We start from the raw sequence: 16291 nt of genomic DNA on the forward strand, positions 1-16291 counted from the left end.
AGGGGCTCGTGAAGTCCCTCCGGTCATTTCCAGCTTCTCGAGCCTCCCGCTCTTACCGCGACTGAGCTGCAGCCTTCACACGTTACCCAGTCCGCAGGGAAAGTCAAGGGAAAGAAATCACCACCCAAAATTCTGCTCGTGGCGGAACAAACTTTAAACCAGTGCTAAGCCGCAGTTGACTGTGGAGCCTGTGTGAATTCCCAGCTGAGTAAGACAGATTTCAAAAGCAAATGATTTCAAAGGTTTGCCATCTCACGCTCCAAAATCCCGGGCCTCAAAAACCTGACCTGCCTCAAGCAGGAACGTGTGCCCGGCAAACGCTTGGGGCAGGTGCCCTCGCTGGGCTCCTTGCTGTCCCGTTGGCCCCTTTGCACCCTCGTGGACCGAGGAAACTCGGGCTGGCGGAGCCCAAGTGGGGGACCTGGCGGTAAGAGCCCACTTCACAAGCCGGAGCCTGCCTGGCAGGGGAAGAAGGTTCGAGCCAGGGCCTGTGGCAATTCAGCTCACTGCCAGCTGGGTGGCCTCCGGCGAGTGCCTGACCGCTCTGGGTCTCCCTCTCCTTACCCGCGAGTAGGGGACTCCAACCCTCCGAGGCTCGGGAGACTTCGATTCCGAGCCTCTAAGGACACACCCGTCAGTGTGGCCTGCGGACCCGCAGCAGAAATGCACAGTTCCGGGCCCCACCCCAGACCTGCTGACTCAGAATCTGCATTTAAACACCACCGACGCCCAGCTGACTCGGGGGTACGCACACTGCCTCTTTTGTGGCCACCAGAAAGTTTGGCAAAATGGAAACGACACCACCTCTCGAAGCAGATGCGTCTTTGTGGGGCCGCCCCCTCACGAGACCCACTCCCCGGGAGCCGCCACCCCCCCCCCCCACCCCGCTCCTCCAGCATCCCCCATGCTGAGCCCAGAGCCCTTACCTGTAAAGCCGCTGGCCTGGCTCGGGCCCACCGTGCTGACCAGAGCCAGCAGGGCCAGCCCGAGGGTCCCGAGCATGGTCGTCGGAGGCAGTGCGGCTCTAGGCCTCTCCTGGGCGGCTACACAAAGGGGTCTGGGCCACCGGGGCCTGGAGAAAGGGCCCTTCTGTTCCTGCTGGCGGTGGCGATGGCTTCAGAGAGCGTGCTCCGGGGGAACGGTCCCTTATGCCTGCTTGTTAACACCCGCCACCAGCGCGGCCGTGTCCCTCGGGGGGCCCGCGTGGCACAGCCCATTCTCGCAGCAGACAGATTGCATCTTTCGGGAAAGGTGAGTACCCAACCGCCAGGCGGCATCGCTAGGTCCCATCTCGTTGTTACGCAGAAAACACATTTCAGACCCAGATCTGACTCCCTCCATCAAGCACAAGGTATTCTCTTACCGTATCGTCGCAAACTGGCAGGAGAAAACAGCACCAAATCAAAGTGGTACATCAGATTCAGCAAAGCGTCCTTCACACCGCTGGACAATACGGATCAAAGCCATAAAAATGTTCATAGGCCAGAATCCAGAGACCTCTTCCTGGGGGGTGATCTGAGGGCCGCGAAGCGGCAGTCTCAGAGACGTCCGTTCCCGGTCAGCATCTAAAAGGGAAAAGCGTCAAAGTGGGCCACCACGGGAGAGCAGGAACGTAACTCATCACCGAGCACCCCGACGCACCAACACGGACACCGGCGGGCTCGCCACGAAGATGGCGGTACAGCCGCTCACGGCGTAAAGTCGGCACGGTCCCCACAAAGCCATCTCCACGAGGACACAATTCTGTTCGCTCCCGTGAACAGGGGCGCGAGGCAGACAGAGCCAGAGGAGTGAAAAACAGAGCGGGTGATGGGGCTTCGGCCGACGTAGGTTTTATCTCGGTGGCCGCCACGCCCGGTGTGTGCGTTTGGCATGTAAGTTTCACACGAGGTACTTTCTCGTGGGCGAGGCCGTCCTCGTCGTCCGTCAGGCCGTCTTTCGCTGCCTGGTTGGCACCGAAGCTGGAGCCCGTTAGCGCCAGGTCAAGACCTCACTAGTTCCGCTGGGAAGACCCTCAGGGAAGGTAACCAAGATCCGTCTTGGCCGGAGGGTTCAGAGGTGTTATTCCCCTGGCGCTCTCACCACAACCCAGGCCTTCCAGAAAGGGACCTTCCAGCCCAACTCCCACAGCACCGTTGCTACACCTCCTGTCCTCAGTAGGTTAACCGCTAGGATGACGGACGGCCGCGTTCGCGCGGTTAGTGGTTACAGGACAGATTCCAGGACAACGACAACAACGAGGAGGTGGAAACAATCAGGCAGCGGAGGGGCTCAGCGCGAGCGTCTTGGAAGGCAGTGCCCTCTGCAGAAAGCCGGTAGTCGGGATTGACTCAGAAACCGCTGGGATTAAAAAAAAAAAAAAAGTTGCAATACGAGAAGAGTATATCTTGGAGCTATAACGCAATAGTCGAGAAAAGACAGGATTTAATCAGCACCAGCGATAAATGAAAAAGCCTGAACGTTTAAACGTGTGAGATGAATCTGTTTTGCGATATTCTTCTATTTCTGAGAGCCGTGACCGCTGTCACGGACGAGAGCGTCTGTAAAACAGGAAGGCGCGGTCACACCTTTACATTCTAAACCTGGCAAGTGGTCCTGTGTGCTATTTTCTCGCACGTTCAGAACTGCGACTCCATGCAGTGGATCCCTTGCCTCCCATCGCACAGATACGGAAACTGAGGGTCAGAGAGGCCACACAGCCAGCGACTGGAAGATTCAATCCTGAAGCCCGAGTTCTTCGCACATCACTCCAGTTCTGGCCAAGGTTCCAACCGGGAGAACGCCCAGCCGGAGGCCCCAAGAGAGCCGAGCGAGGTCAAGACATCTCTCCGGCTGAGCACTTCGTGCTGATTTGGAATTGTCCACGAAGCGTTGTCACAGCGTGCTTTCCCTTTGTATCAAAACTCACGTGATTCTAAGAAACTCTCAAAAGTGACCGTCTGTTTCGAGCTGGGTCCTCCCTCACCCTCCTTTTGTTACAAGCACAAACAGAAAACCACGTGCGGCCTTTTCACTCCATCCGCAGTGAGGTATTTCCTTCCAGCTACTATTTACGCATGTTCTTCTGCATGACGGCCGCAGGGTTTTTCCACGTTCTTCTTTTCCATGTAAACGCTCTGAGGACAAAATAACCACGCACCGCAACGTGGCGGGGAGAGGGGAGTCTCTCCAGGACGTCACGCCCATGACTTCAAGAAGGGTCTGGTCACGTGTCCATCGGGCAAAGAGCCCCCGCCCCCAGGCCCCTGCGAGGAAACCCCGGCATCTTGCCCAACACCGGGCCCAAGAACTAGGGATCTCAGGGGGATTGCTAGTGCACTGTGACGCTCGTTCACACGCACACACGCACGCATCCATGTGTGTGGACAGGCACGTTCACACTCACGTGAGCTCACGCGCGCGCACACCCGTGCACACTCGCTCGCACTCGCGTGTGCACGTACAGTGCAGGTGCTTGCACGCTCACCCTGTTGCCTGTGCGCACGCAGGCACTCCCAAGTGCTTGCACACCCACACTCTAACGTGAGCGGGTGCAGACGTGCCCCCTGCTTGCACGCTCTCGCGCTTGTGTGTGCACGCGCGCGTGCCGACACACACGCCTGCTCGCTCATACACGGGCACACACACCCACGGGATGCCGATGTGCTTCCTGTCCCTGGAATGTGTGCCCCAAGGACGTGAGCGGCGCCCGAGCTGGGCCCCCCGCCTGCCCTCTCCAGCTGCAGGAAGAGGGTGAACGGACCTCACCGGCACCTTCTCATCTCAGGCTCTGAGGTCCCTCGTCCTGTGAACGACAGACCCCACCACAAAATCACCACTGTCGTTACCCTGCGGGCCAAAACGTATGTGCCCCCAGCGCTGTCCTAGGACGCGGCAATCTCGTCCCAAGGGATGGTGTGAGCGGCCCCGGGGAGAGGGGCTCGCCACAGTGGTCTAGGGCAGGGGTGACACGAGGGGTGACATTGCTCACAGCCCCCTTTCCGGAATCCTGCTCAACACGCAGCCTTCACAATGACCACCTATCTGGTGGAACGTGCCTCCCGGCCTCACCGGCCTCGGGCTGGGGGGACGATAGTGCGGGGGGACACACAGGTGGCAGGGTGTCCTGCAGGCGTGGGGGCTCACCGTGGAACCTCTCCCCGGGGTCCCGGCTGCAGGGTCAGGCCCCTGTGGGAACTGGGGGCTCTGGGCAGGGGCGGGGTGGGGTCTGCTCTGTTCCCTGCCAATTGGCGGGGACCGCGCTGGGGGTGGGGGGAGGAGCCTTCGGCTCTAAGGGGAGCTGGGCGGGGCTACCTCCAGGGTCAAGGGCTGGAGAGGAGCCCAGTGAGGCTGTAAGAAGGTCGGGTTCAGAGGTTCGGATCCAACCCAGGCTGTGTTACCCAGAATGGTGTTTCCTGGGGGCGTGGTGTCCCCAGGAGGGGCCTTTTGAAAACGCAGGTAACTTCTTGGCCGGGGGGGGGACTCAGGTGAGAGCTTGAGGACCCCAACGACATCCTTGCAAACACCCGAGGACCCTCTGGTGGGGGCAGCTCAGCCAGAAAATCGCTCTGGACAGGGCAGGGAAGCTGGCCTCCCTGGGACCCACCCCTCCGGAGAACCAACAACAAAATGACACCACCCACCGCGTGACAGCCCCCAAAGCCTTCTGAAGAGTTCTCAGGGCCTCCCTTGTTTTCGCTGTGGCCGTGTTCTTCCTCATCCCACGGGCATCTACACGCAAACACACACGCATTTTTTATCCTTGCCTTACGTTTTCCTTTTGTGTTTAGCGTTGCAGATCCCGTAGATGCTGCTGCTCAGAACCCCAGTCCTGTCGATCAGGATGCACACTTTCTGTCCAAGCCTGAATGAAGCCATGCTCTCCTTATGGCGGGAAGATCCCCGTGGCCCAGGGAGTAAGGCTGCCCCACGGAGCTCCGGTGCCACGGAGGCACACAGGGGAGGTAGGTGAGGGCGCTGCTTCTGCAGAGGGCATCCCAGCAGAGCGACCCCCTCCGCGAGAAGTGCCAGCCTTCACTGCCCTTGTGACGACCCTCCAGAGTGCTCTTGGGGGTTTGGAGTCAGTGCTGGGGGAGTGGGATCCGGAAACTGTGGCTTTGGCCACGATTGACCTCACTGCGGTGCCCAGCTTGATTGTGAGGCTGTGGCTGATCACTGCCCTGGGCTGTGCTCTAAAGATGTTCCATGAGGAAGGGTCTGAAGGAAGGAAGACGAGTGCAGAATAAGAACGAGCCGCCCAGAAACTCGGGGATGCCGGATGGAGGGCGGGCGGCCCGGGGAGCAGGTGTCCTGTGGCCTGTGGTCCGCACTGTGGCCCACCAGCCTGCTTCCAGAAAGATTTCGGCTTTAATTACGGCTCTGAGAGGCCTTGTGCGCACGCACCTCCTACTTGGGGCAAAGCCACCCCTGGGGGCGGAGGGGAGGATTCTCAGAAGCAGAGGGCCCCCACCAGGGGGCGGGTCAAGTCTGTGGCTTTCACCCCTGCCCGCCCTAAGGACAGTGTCACCCAGGTGCCCGGCCTGCCTGGGACCGAGGCATCTCTCGGGATGCGGGACTTTCGCTACGAACACCGCGGAGTCCCCGTGAAAACCAGATGAGTGTGTCGACTGCTGCGAAGCTCTTTAAGAAATTCCAGCCCCCACCTCCCAACCCAGGAAAGGGGCCCAGCATCTCTGGGGGAGGGAGAGGACCCCTTTCTTTAAGGCACCTGGGGGAATTTCAAGGGGCAGCAAGGTGGACAGCCGGTGACCCAGTCCAGACCCTGGACGCTTTGCCAATAAGGAAATAAAAGTGGGGTGCCCTCGGTGAGGGGGCATAAAAAGATATGTCCACGTTCTAACCCCCGGTGCCTGTGAATGTAAACCTACTTGGAGACGGAGTCTTTGCAGACGCGATTAACAGAAGGGTCCTGGGATGAGGTCCTCCTGGATCCAGGGTGGGTCCTAAATCTGATGACCGGGTGTCCTCATAAGAGCAGGGGGGCCAACGGGAGACGCACAGAGGGGGAGGCTGTGGACGGACAGAGGCAGAGGTCGAAGGGAGGGGTCTGCAAGCCAAGGCTGGTGGCAGCGCTTGGAGACTGGACGAAGCGAGGAAGGACCCTCCCTCTGAGCCTCCAGAGGGAGAAACCGCCCCTGCCCGCGTCTTTCATCACGCCCCCCGCCCCCGGCCTGGCCCTCTTACCGCCCCCCTCCCCCACTGCCCCGCCCCCGTGGGCCCCCCAGTTCCGGCAGAGATTTTGGGGGCGAACGGGAAGAGACGGCATGCGTGGGATCCGTGGGTGGGTAATCACATCATCGCTGCAGGAAGTGTGTCCGTCAGTCTAAAATCACATGGGCAGGTCTCCACCCCTTCCAGGCTCAGGGGTTTCTGCCCTTTGCAGGGCTGCAGGGAAACCTTCGGGAAACATCTCCAAAGGTGATCGAGGACGCTAGGTGTTTCCCGGTGTGGTTGACTGCCCAGCTCGCCGACCACACCAGGAAAAATCCCTCCCTTTGATCTACTGGGTCTGTAACGACTTCACCCCACCAGAAAGGCGCCTTTCCCCTCCTCTGGCAGGAATCTGTTATCTCAGCCACATCTGGGCGGCTCCCCACGGGGTCACGGGCACTGGGCCTGCCCCGCAAGGCTTCTCTGCAAACCTCGCCACTTTAACTTACAAAATCTCTCCCAACCTCTCGTTCTTGTACCGTCTACTGTGAGTGGTTTCAGAGAGTGCTGTTTTTGTCCCGAGGCCTTCATCCTGCCTGGAGAGTCCTGGGTTCAGCACGGCTTGGGAGCAGGGCCTGGGGGGAAAGTGCCAGAAGGGCCAGCATCGGGGCATTCAGGCCCCAACCTGGTCCCAGCCCACCCCCCACCCCCCCACCCCCCGCCTTTCTGCCAGCTGCAGCCTCCGCCAGCTGTGTGTGACAGCATTTCTTTCTGTGCACAATCGGTCCCGAAAAACCTTTCGTGTACGTTGAGGTCTGGATGTCTGTGCCCCTCAAATGCCATCGGTCTTGCTGGTTCTGTGAGAAGTGGCCAGAGATGCGCTCAGAGCCTCTGGGCTGGAGGAGAAAGTGCCCGAGGTCAACGCCAAAGCCAGCCTCAGAGGCACCATGAGCACACTCTGCCAGCCTCCATGGGTCCATCTCACTCCCCTGTCCCTGTGAGCAGCTCGGGGCCTGGTTCCCCGGCAGCCCCAGGGGACACCGGAAGCTGCTGTGGGGCCGGGGCGAGGTCACTGTTTCTTACGTGGGCAGACGCATGCCTTCTCTCTCGGACACGTCCAGCCCTGCCGGCTTCAGCTTCTGACACTGCTCAGCCAGAGGCCGGAAACAGGAAGTGAGAATGGGGGAGGGGGTGCTGTCGATACAGAGAGTTCGCGGTTGAGAACAATCAAAGCTACAAGAGAGGAGAGGACACGAGAGGCAAATCGGCAGCACGCATCACTGGGTGTCCTGGATGGTGGGTCTTTTCACCGACAACCTGTTTGCAGAGTCAGCTCCTCACCTGTTCACGCATTCACGCCCCAGCCGTCCCCACGCCCTTCTGGGACACCCCGGGAGCTCAGGACCCAGACCCAGAAAGCCTCCCGGTCTGTTGTGGGTTACGCCGCGTCCCCCAGGAAGCAATGGTCAAGCCTACCCGGGTACCTGTGAAATGGGGCCTTTGCAGATGCAACTGAGCTAAGAGGAGGTTATGCTGGCTTAGGGTGGACCTAAGTCCAACTGGACTGTGTCCTTGTAGAGGGAAAGGCCGTGTGACAACAGAGGCGGGGATGGCAGTGAGAAGAGCCTAGCCCCACAGAAGCGATCGCGGCCCTGCGACACCTGGGTTCGGGGCTTCCGGCCTCCAGGCTGGGAAAGAACACATTTGCCCTGGTTTGTGGTGCTTGCCTGGCGGGAGTGATCCGGCAGAAAGTGTGATGCCCAAGGCGGACATTGAACAGGTTCCCAAGCAGTCATTTGCCACGGTAGGTATGTCGCCACGGATGAACGCCGAGACCTGCGGGGAGCGGACACGGCCCGCGAAGGCTGTGGGCCAGGACCTCGGTTCCTGTAAGGAACCTGTGGGGGGGACGGTCCCTGAGGCTCAGAGGGGGCGGGGCCTCCCGGAGTCCCCGTCCTTCCAGCCGTCACCCGGGGTAGCGTGGCATCGGAGGCCCACGCCTCTCCTGGAGTAGGCATCACCCCCTGCACCTGTGCGCAAGGTGCTGACCCCTCAGGGGCATGAGACGGGGCCTCCGTGTCCCTCAGGGCCGGGTCAGAAGAGGTAGTCTTTAATTTCAGGAGGTATTTGGGTCAGATAACGAGGCCTGTTAAGCCCTGGAATGCCTTATCTGGAGCGCTGTCGTGAAAAAAAGGCCAGCTCTGGGTGAACCTGCCAGAGGAGGTGGGGCTCTCGCCACCCCCACCCCTGCGCCCCACCAGGGCCACAATCCCACGCACCTCCAGCCTCTGCGTCTGAGGTCATGGCTCAGCAGCGGGCGGCTTCAGCCCCGGGCAGCGGGGTACACGGCAAGGGGGGCCCAGCTCCCGATCCAGATCCGACCCTAACCCTGCACTCACGTGCTGGCAGCTTTGGGAGGCCCTTGGGCTGCGTCCTCGTCTGCAAACAGACAGCAGGCCACCCCTCATCGCTGCGTCACCGAGGCCGGCGTCCCCCCTCCCTCCTTAAGAAGGCTAAGTACGCGAGTGACCGTGAGGTGACCTTGGACATGGAAAGGGCTGTGCAATGTCAGCTCCAGTCACTGTCTGTGGGGGGGGGGGGACCCGCGGGCAAAACGGACTCCTTCCCCCAGGTCACCTGGGGACAGAGCGGCAGGCAGCAAGGGCCTAGCCGTGCTGGACCCAGAGGGGAGCTGGCCGGTCCCCACGAGGGGTACAGGCAGGGAACTCTCATCCCGGGCAGGGCCAGGGGGCCGGGCAGCAGCTGGTCAGGGTGGAGGCAACCGGTGACAGTGCGGCCGCCAGGACAGGGTCAGTCGTGAGCACCCAGACGACACAGACAGGGAACCAGGGCCGGGGCTCAGGTGGCCGCCTCAGGGAGGTCCTCCAGGAGTGGCAGGGCTGGCCCCGGGCCCAGACACTGCTGCCCCTAGAAGGGAAACGGCCAGGGCTGTCGTGGGGTGGGGGTGGGGGACCCCCGAGCAGATCGTCACAACCTGAACAGTAACAGGCATAGAGCCGAGCGCCAGGCCCCAGGTCTGGGGTCCAAGCCGGCCTGAGGTGGGAGGCCAAGGTCAGGATTCACAACGGGGCCGGGCCTGGGGGGCTAACGCTTGTGAGGACAGCGAGGACAGCGGGGCCATCGGGTCAGGGGTGGGCCAACGAGGAGACAAATAAAATACTGGTCCAACTGGCCCCAGCTCAAATACTGAGTTTGTCTGCGCTTTCCCGCCCCCATCCCGGCCCCATCCCTCCTCCCCCTGGGTTGTTGGCCCCTTTATACTTTATATGGGGTGGGGGGGTCTTTTTTTTTTAACTTTTTAATAAATATTTATTTTTGAGAAAGAGAGACAGAGTGTGAGTGGGGAGGGGCAGAGCGAGAGGGAGACACAAAATCCAAAGCAGGCTCCAGGCTCTGAGCTGTCAGCACAGAGCCCGACGCGGGGCTCGAACCCCTGAAACCGCGAGATCACGACCTGAGCCGAAGTCGGATGCTTAACCGACGGAGCCACCCAGGCGCCCCGCGTGAGTATTCTTTAAAGATATCTACCCTGATAGACGGTGGGGACCACCATGGGAGGGATCGTGGCCAGGGCTGCCTCTTCCTGGTACCCAGACCCTTGTCTAGCATATAGTAGGTACTCAATAAACGCTTGTCGGCTGAATGGCCTTGGGTCAGCCGTCAGGCACATTAGGGGGGTCACCAAAAGGGAGGTGGCCTTCCCTACCCTATGTTCCAGGAGCAACTTAGGCTAGATACACAGACAGCCTATGCTTCCCGGGACAAACACAACCGCTCTGGCATGCGGGCCATCAGGAAAATGCTTTGCTCTGGTGGTTAGGGCTCAGGCCCCTTCGCCCTCGCCTCATCCTGGGAGATCACAGAGTGGAAAGTTCCTTTCTCGGCAGTTTTCCGCACCTGCTTCCTGGCGAGGGAATCCAAGAGTAAGGGGAAGTCACTCCCAGGTGAGAGAGACTGATGCTCAGAGGTGCACCGGTCTTAGAAATCTACTGAAATCTAATATTGTTAGGTATCTCAGGTTCTTCCAGGGGCGGCCGCTCCCTCCACGCTACCTTGCGCGTCTTTCTACCACTGTACAATCACTGACCAAGGACAGACGGAGTGCCGCACCCCAGGACAGGGTGAAGTCTGCACCCCAGACTTCATCATCCTGGCCGCTCTGGTTTTCCAAGCGAGCGGACGGGCCATCCTGGGGAGAACCTGACTCAGGGCCGGCCCCGCAAGGCGGTTCTTTCTGGCAAGCAAGACTATCCGCTGGAAAGCCGCGGGCGGGCATTTAAACCAACAGCAACAACATCATAACAGTGTGGAACCTTCCACTGGAGACTCAGGCCCGAGGCGGGGGGATGCCTTCCAACGGGCAGGAGAGTAAGGTGGCCACAGTCACCCTGAAGGTTTGGTGACGGCTTCTTAAAACCGGGTACTTCCTTCCTGATGACCAAGCCCTCTTCTATTTTCCGAAGGCTACGGGGTTTTTGGAAGCGGGGTTGGGAGAAACGGTCTCTCGGCAAACCTCAAACATGCACGAAGCAAGTCCACTGGCGCTCCATGACTTTGCTGAGGCTTTTCGGGGGGAAGGGAGGGCCTGGGGTTGCAAGCCCAGCATTGGCAGAGCAAATAACTGAGTGTTTACCAAGCAGCGTTCCGTGGTTTGGGGCTTGTATAAATAAAAGATAGACCGATGAGAAAGTCCAAACGGAAAGACCGGCTTGGAATGCCTCCCTTGGCGGGGGTGGGGGCGGGCCGTGGCCGACATTTTTCCATCCCAGAAGGAAAAAGATAGCACTGTGTTTCCAGCACCTCTGAGGCATGAGTCGCGGAGAAACGCTACACGCAGCGTGGGCCTCGTGTAAGTGTCTCGGCAGAGGGTTTGCACAGGTCGGGGCTGCCCTGACAAGGAAGGGATAACCCAGGATAGCAGATGCAGAGGGTTGACTAGTATCCCCCCACCCCCACCAAATACAGGTCCACTCAGAAGCGCAGAATGTGACTTTCTGGAAAGAGGGTCTTTGCAGATGTGATTAAGGTTAAGGCTCCAGAATGAGACCCTCGTGGATCAGGACGAGCCCTGAATCCAATGCCACACCCCCCACCAACACACAGAGATTGAACAGATGTGTCTACGAGCCAAAGACCACCAGTGCCAGCCCCCGACACCAGCAGCAGGAAGGGGCAGGGGCAGGAGACACACACACACACACACACACACACACACACACACACACACACACCAGGACCTCAGAGAGAGACAGCCCTGCCCGATCCTGGATTTCAGACTTCTGGCCTCTGGAACCACGAGACCATACATTTCTGTTGTTTCAGGCCGACAGATTTTATGGTGATTTCCTGCAACAGCCACAGGACGCTGCAACAAATGGAAAGGAAAGGATCGCACGGGGCTCAGGCAGGATCCTTGCCCGGGTCTGCTTACTCTGGGTCTGGAGACGTCTTCGCGTAGACACTTGGTTAAGTGCACGCCTGTGGGCAAACCACAACACTGGGAATCCCTCTCCTGCCGAGATCTGTTGGTTCCGGAAAGATCGTGCCTCTGGGTGTGAGAAACAACCAGTACAGATGGTTTCAGTGATTTGCCCCCAAGGTTTCCGAACTGAGAAGGATGGACGCTGACAATGGAGCAGAGGCTGGGGCAAGGTGGCGCCTGTCCCTCTGGCCTTGCGCTGCACGCCTCGGTCAGAGAAGGGCGGTGTGGCCTGGGGGGTAGGGCCATCCCAGGCGAGGCCCCGCCGTGCCACAGCGACACCACCACACGGGGCCTGCCGGTCCACCCGGCAACCGGGGGATTTGGCCACAGCCTCCCGCCCTTCCTTCCAGAGCTGAGACCCAGAGATGCACAATAATTTGAAATCCTCCTTCTCTCAGTGTTTATAGAGTAGCAATAAAATGGCCTTTGGATCCCTCGATTGATCCTCTTGGAAATGCCGTCTCTTGCACGGATGGAGGGGAAGAAGGAAGGGAAGGAGGGAGGAAGGGCCTCAGTGGGCCCAGCTCTGGCCTGGAGGCTGCAGACGTGTCATAGCCTCATGTGGAGCTTGGCGGAGAAGGTCGGCGGGCGGAACCGGAAGGAGACCTCCCACCACCTGCCCCTCCCCGCCCCCCCCCCCGCAGGGAACCCTAGAGACAAGGGAGAGGCGAGGAGGGGCAAGGCCTTTGCAGGGCTGCATCTGGCCTCTCGACCCTCGGTTCCCCACACACAGAAATTCCCGAGTGACGGGGGCGCACCTGGGGGGCTCAGTCGGTTAAGCATGTGACTTCAGCTCAGGTCATGATCTCGTGGTTCATGAGTTCGAGCCCCCCATGGAGCTCTCTGTTGTCAGCACTGAGCCTGCTTTGGATCCTCTGTCCTCTTCTCTCTGCCTCTCTCTCTCTCTCAAAAATAAATAAACATTAAAAAAGAAAGGAAGGAAGGAAGGAAGTCCGAGTGATGGGACTTCCTGTCCGGTGGTATTCTGGGTGGTTTCACCTGTGCCTGTGGGCCACCCAGGGTGGTGCCGGGATGCCCAGGCAGGGCTGTGAGGCAGGAACTAAGGTTTCACTCGACCTTTCTTGGGGGTCCTCTCCCCTGATCCCAAACTCCCCAGCGTGCTCCTGCCTGCCCGGACGCACAACCCCCACTGCCCCTCACCACTCGCTCCCCCACCCCCACCCCCGACACCAGCACCCCTGGCCACCTTCTGCTGCCTGCCACACGGTCCCCCCTCCACCCTGCATGCCCACTGCACTCTGGCTGGCACCAGCTAGAGTTCGGATCCTCCCTGCGGACCCACCGCTCATTAGCTGACAGCGATACAAACGGGTAAAAGCCGGTGGGATGTGGACGTGCTCGGGAGGGGTGGGCAGGGCAGGCCTGGAGCCCGCGTTTGGGAAGGGCTCCCCCAGGGAGGACAGAAGCAGGCGTGGTGGCTGATGCCAGGAGTCTGAAAGTCTGTCACGGGGAAGAAGCACAGATTTATGTGAGAGAAAGTCGAAAATTAGAACTAGGGATGCCGGCTAGAGGTTTTCCCCACGTCCTACCATGCTGGCCTCTGAGGTGATGACCTCTGGGATGGCGACCTCCGAGGCGGCCTCCGAAACAGCCTGGCTCCGGTCCCCTCACCAGCCGGGTCACCTCAGCTGACTTCTTCCCCACGGTGAGCTTCGCCTTCTTGTCCTTCTTGTCTTGCGGGAATGTTTGTTTTCATTACCACTCTCAAAGCACACTTAGGAAGGTGGGACCACCTGTAAGGCCGCCCGTCGAAAAATCGAGTGGGTGACCCAAGCCAGGCTTACTTAATTTGCTAGTGTCTCCTAGTTACCTACAAAGCACCTGGGGCATTTTACTGGGAGGTAAAAAGTGTAATAAGCATTTTAAAAGGGTTTCTTTTTCAATTTTTTTAATGTTTATTTATTTTTGAGAGAGAGAGACAGAGCGCGAGCCGGGGAGGGGCAGAGAGAGAGAGGGAGACACAGAATCCGAAGCGGGCTCCAGGCTCCGAGCCGTCAGCACAGAGCCCGATGCGGGGCTCGAACTCACAGACCGTGAGATGATGACCTGAGCCGAAGTCGGATGTTCAACCGACGGAGTCACCCGGGCGCCCCTAAAAAAAATTTTTTTTTCTCAGATAAAAGGCAGGCTAAAAACACGTCTCCATCTTGCACGTGATCCTGAGCCAGAGGACCACAACACGGGAGCTCTTAGCCTGAGGTCAAGCAGGAGGCTCTGGTCTAAATCCCGCCCTGGCTCAGGGCCCAGAGTAGCCGGGCCATCATCGGCTCACGGGCACTGGTCTGCAGAGATGAAGCCCCACAAAGGGCTCTGAGGTTGGGGTGACCGGAATCACTCTGGACAAAGAATTACTATTCAGTTGTGGGTAGACAGGCTGACCCAGTCGAAACCTGACTTTAATTTAGCTGGGAGGCTTTCCTTCCTTCACAGCTAGGGCAAATTTTATAATTAAACTCACAGTCAAAGAGCATGGCCAGAACTCTGCCTTTTACCACACGAGCAGAGTCTGAAAGCAGATTCAGGAGCAGAGAACCGGGCGCTATGGAATACCAGACTCCGGGCAGGCTGGGGTCAGGGGTGGCAGCGCTTGGTCACTGCAGACCTGGAAACAGCCCCTCGCAGCCCTGCTCCCAGCCAGCCATGTGCCGTTGGCCCAGGTCAGGTGGTTTGGGGTTTGGTTTGCTGACTGAGGGAAAGGAGCCGGGGACTCCAAGTCTGTAGATGTTCATGCCAGCGGCTGGTTCTAGTTTTATGCTCCACCGAAAAGTTAAAAGAATGCCCCCTCTATATCATTGTGGTCATGACAAGTGAATGCCACGTTCCTGGAAAGGATCCTGGACTGGAAAACACGGTAACCATAAAGGGCATTCTTTTATAAACTACAAGAAAGTTCTGCTCACTTGCAGGACTGTATTTTTACATTTATTTTTACTGTATTTTATTTTTACAGTGGCTACATCTTCCCCCCAAAAGCGTCCTTCTGTTCCCCAAAGGAAGTAATCTCTGGACAAGTAATTACTTCCAAGCTTTTCAAACCTTCCAGATCTTTTCAATGGGGGAGACACATGCAAAGAGCCTCCCGTATTTGTCCCGAGAAGGATACTCCCGAGGGCAGTGACCAGAGACCAAACATCCAGCTGCACTGATGCACGGGGGGAAGGGCCACGGAGAACCTGGCCCCTTCATGTCCTCCTGGTCATGTGACTACCCACCACCATTTTTATTTGAGCAAGTTCATCGATGGTTGAAGTGGTAACTCAACTGTGTCAGGGAGTCATGCTAAATATTAACCACATTTAGCTTTAAAAAGGGGCGTTAAATTTGAATATGGACAGAGGATTAGAGACTAGGTTGCAGTAAAGTCTCCCAATTTTCATGAATGTACGATGGTGATGTAAGGGAATGAAAACAGATACTAGACAGACATATTACATATATATGTGAAGACGTATATAGAGACAGAAACATACATATACACACATATACAGTGATATACAGAGACAGAGACATATGTACATATACATACATATAGAGAGATATACAGAAACATATATAACATAAACATATAGAGAGAGATACACAGAGATAGAGACATATATATATATATACATATACATACATAGAGATATACAGAGACAGAGACATATATACATATACGTACATATAGAGAGATATGCAGACAGAGACATATATAACATATATATAGAGATACACAGAGATAGAGACACATATATATACATATAGAGAGAGACATACAGATATATATATATATATATATATATATACAGACACATACATATAGAGAGATAGACAGAGACATAAATATACATATATAGAGACATATAGAGACATATATATACATATATACACATAGAGATATACAGAGACATATATACATATGTATATATGTATATACATATACACACAAAGAGATATACAGAGACAGAGATATACATATACACACATATATGGAGATATACAGAGACAGAGACATATGTATACATATACACACAGAGAGAGAGATATACAGAGACGGGGACAGATATATACATATACATACATATATACAGATATACAGAGACATACACATATGTGTGTATATATATATATATATATATATATATATATATATACACACACATAGAGATAGAGAGAGACAGAGACAGATATATACATATATAGAGACAGAGTGTCTTGGTCCATTCAGGCTGACATAACAGAGTACCACAGACTGGCTTCAAACAATAGAAATGTAGGGGTGCCTGGGTGGCTCAGTCCGTTGAGCGTCCAACTCCGGATTTTGGCTCAGATCACGATCTCATGGTCATGGGCTCGGGCCCCACTTCGGGCTCTGAACTGACAGCCCGGAGCCTGCTTGGGCTTCTCTCTCTTCCTCTCCAAATAAATAAACGTTAAAAAAAAAAAAAAAATACAAATGTATCTCCCACTGTTTTGGAGGCTGGGAGACCAGATTAAGGTGCTGGCAGGTTGGCCGTCTGGTGAGAACCTGCTTCCTGGTCCACAGGCAGCAGGGACACCCTCTTACTGTGTCCCCACAGAGGGCGACAGAGCTCTGTGAGATCCCTTTCATTTGGGCACTAATCCCACTCAGGGGGG

At 57.1% G+C, this 16291-nt stretch overlaps 1 protein-coding gene and 1 long non-coding RNA gene across 2 annotated transcripts in view; one reads left to right on the forward strand and one right to left on the reverse strand.

Moving 5' to 3' along the window:
• UMODL1 (uromodulin like 1) overlaps positions 1-1747 on the reverse strand; it is a 65064-nt gene extending 63317 nt beyond the window's left edge. Inside the window, exons 1-2 of the mRNA XM_053903042.1 lie at positions 1364-1747; positions 927-1095 (exon numbers count right to left, since the gene is read on the reverse strand). Of these exons, the coding sequence (XP_053759017.1) occupies positions 927-1002 (76 nt within the window). The 5' untranslated portion in view covers positions 1003-1095; positions 1364-1747. The remainder of the gene's footprint in view (positions 1-926; positions 1096-1363) is intronic.
• A 9043-nt stretch (positions 1748-10790) lies between these two features.
• LOC109256972 (uncharacterized) lies at positions 10791-12090 on the forward strand. The gene is made up of 2 exons (XR_002075857.2): positions 10791-11020; positions 11494-12090. It is a non-coding gene; the product is annotated as an uncharacterized LOC109256972 (long non-coding RNA).
• The last annotated feature ends 4201 nt before the right edge of the window (positions 12091-16291 follow it).

This window comes from Panthera pardus, unplaced genomic scaffold (genome assembly GCF_024362965.1).
Source record: "Panthera pardus isolate Hobbes unplaced genomic scaffold, ASM2436296v1 HiC_scaffold_16, whole genome shotgun sequence".
NCBI lineage: Eukaryota > Metazoa > Chordata > Mammalia > Carnivora > Felidae > Panthera > Panthera pardus.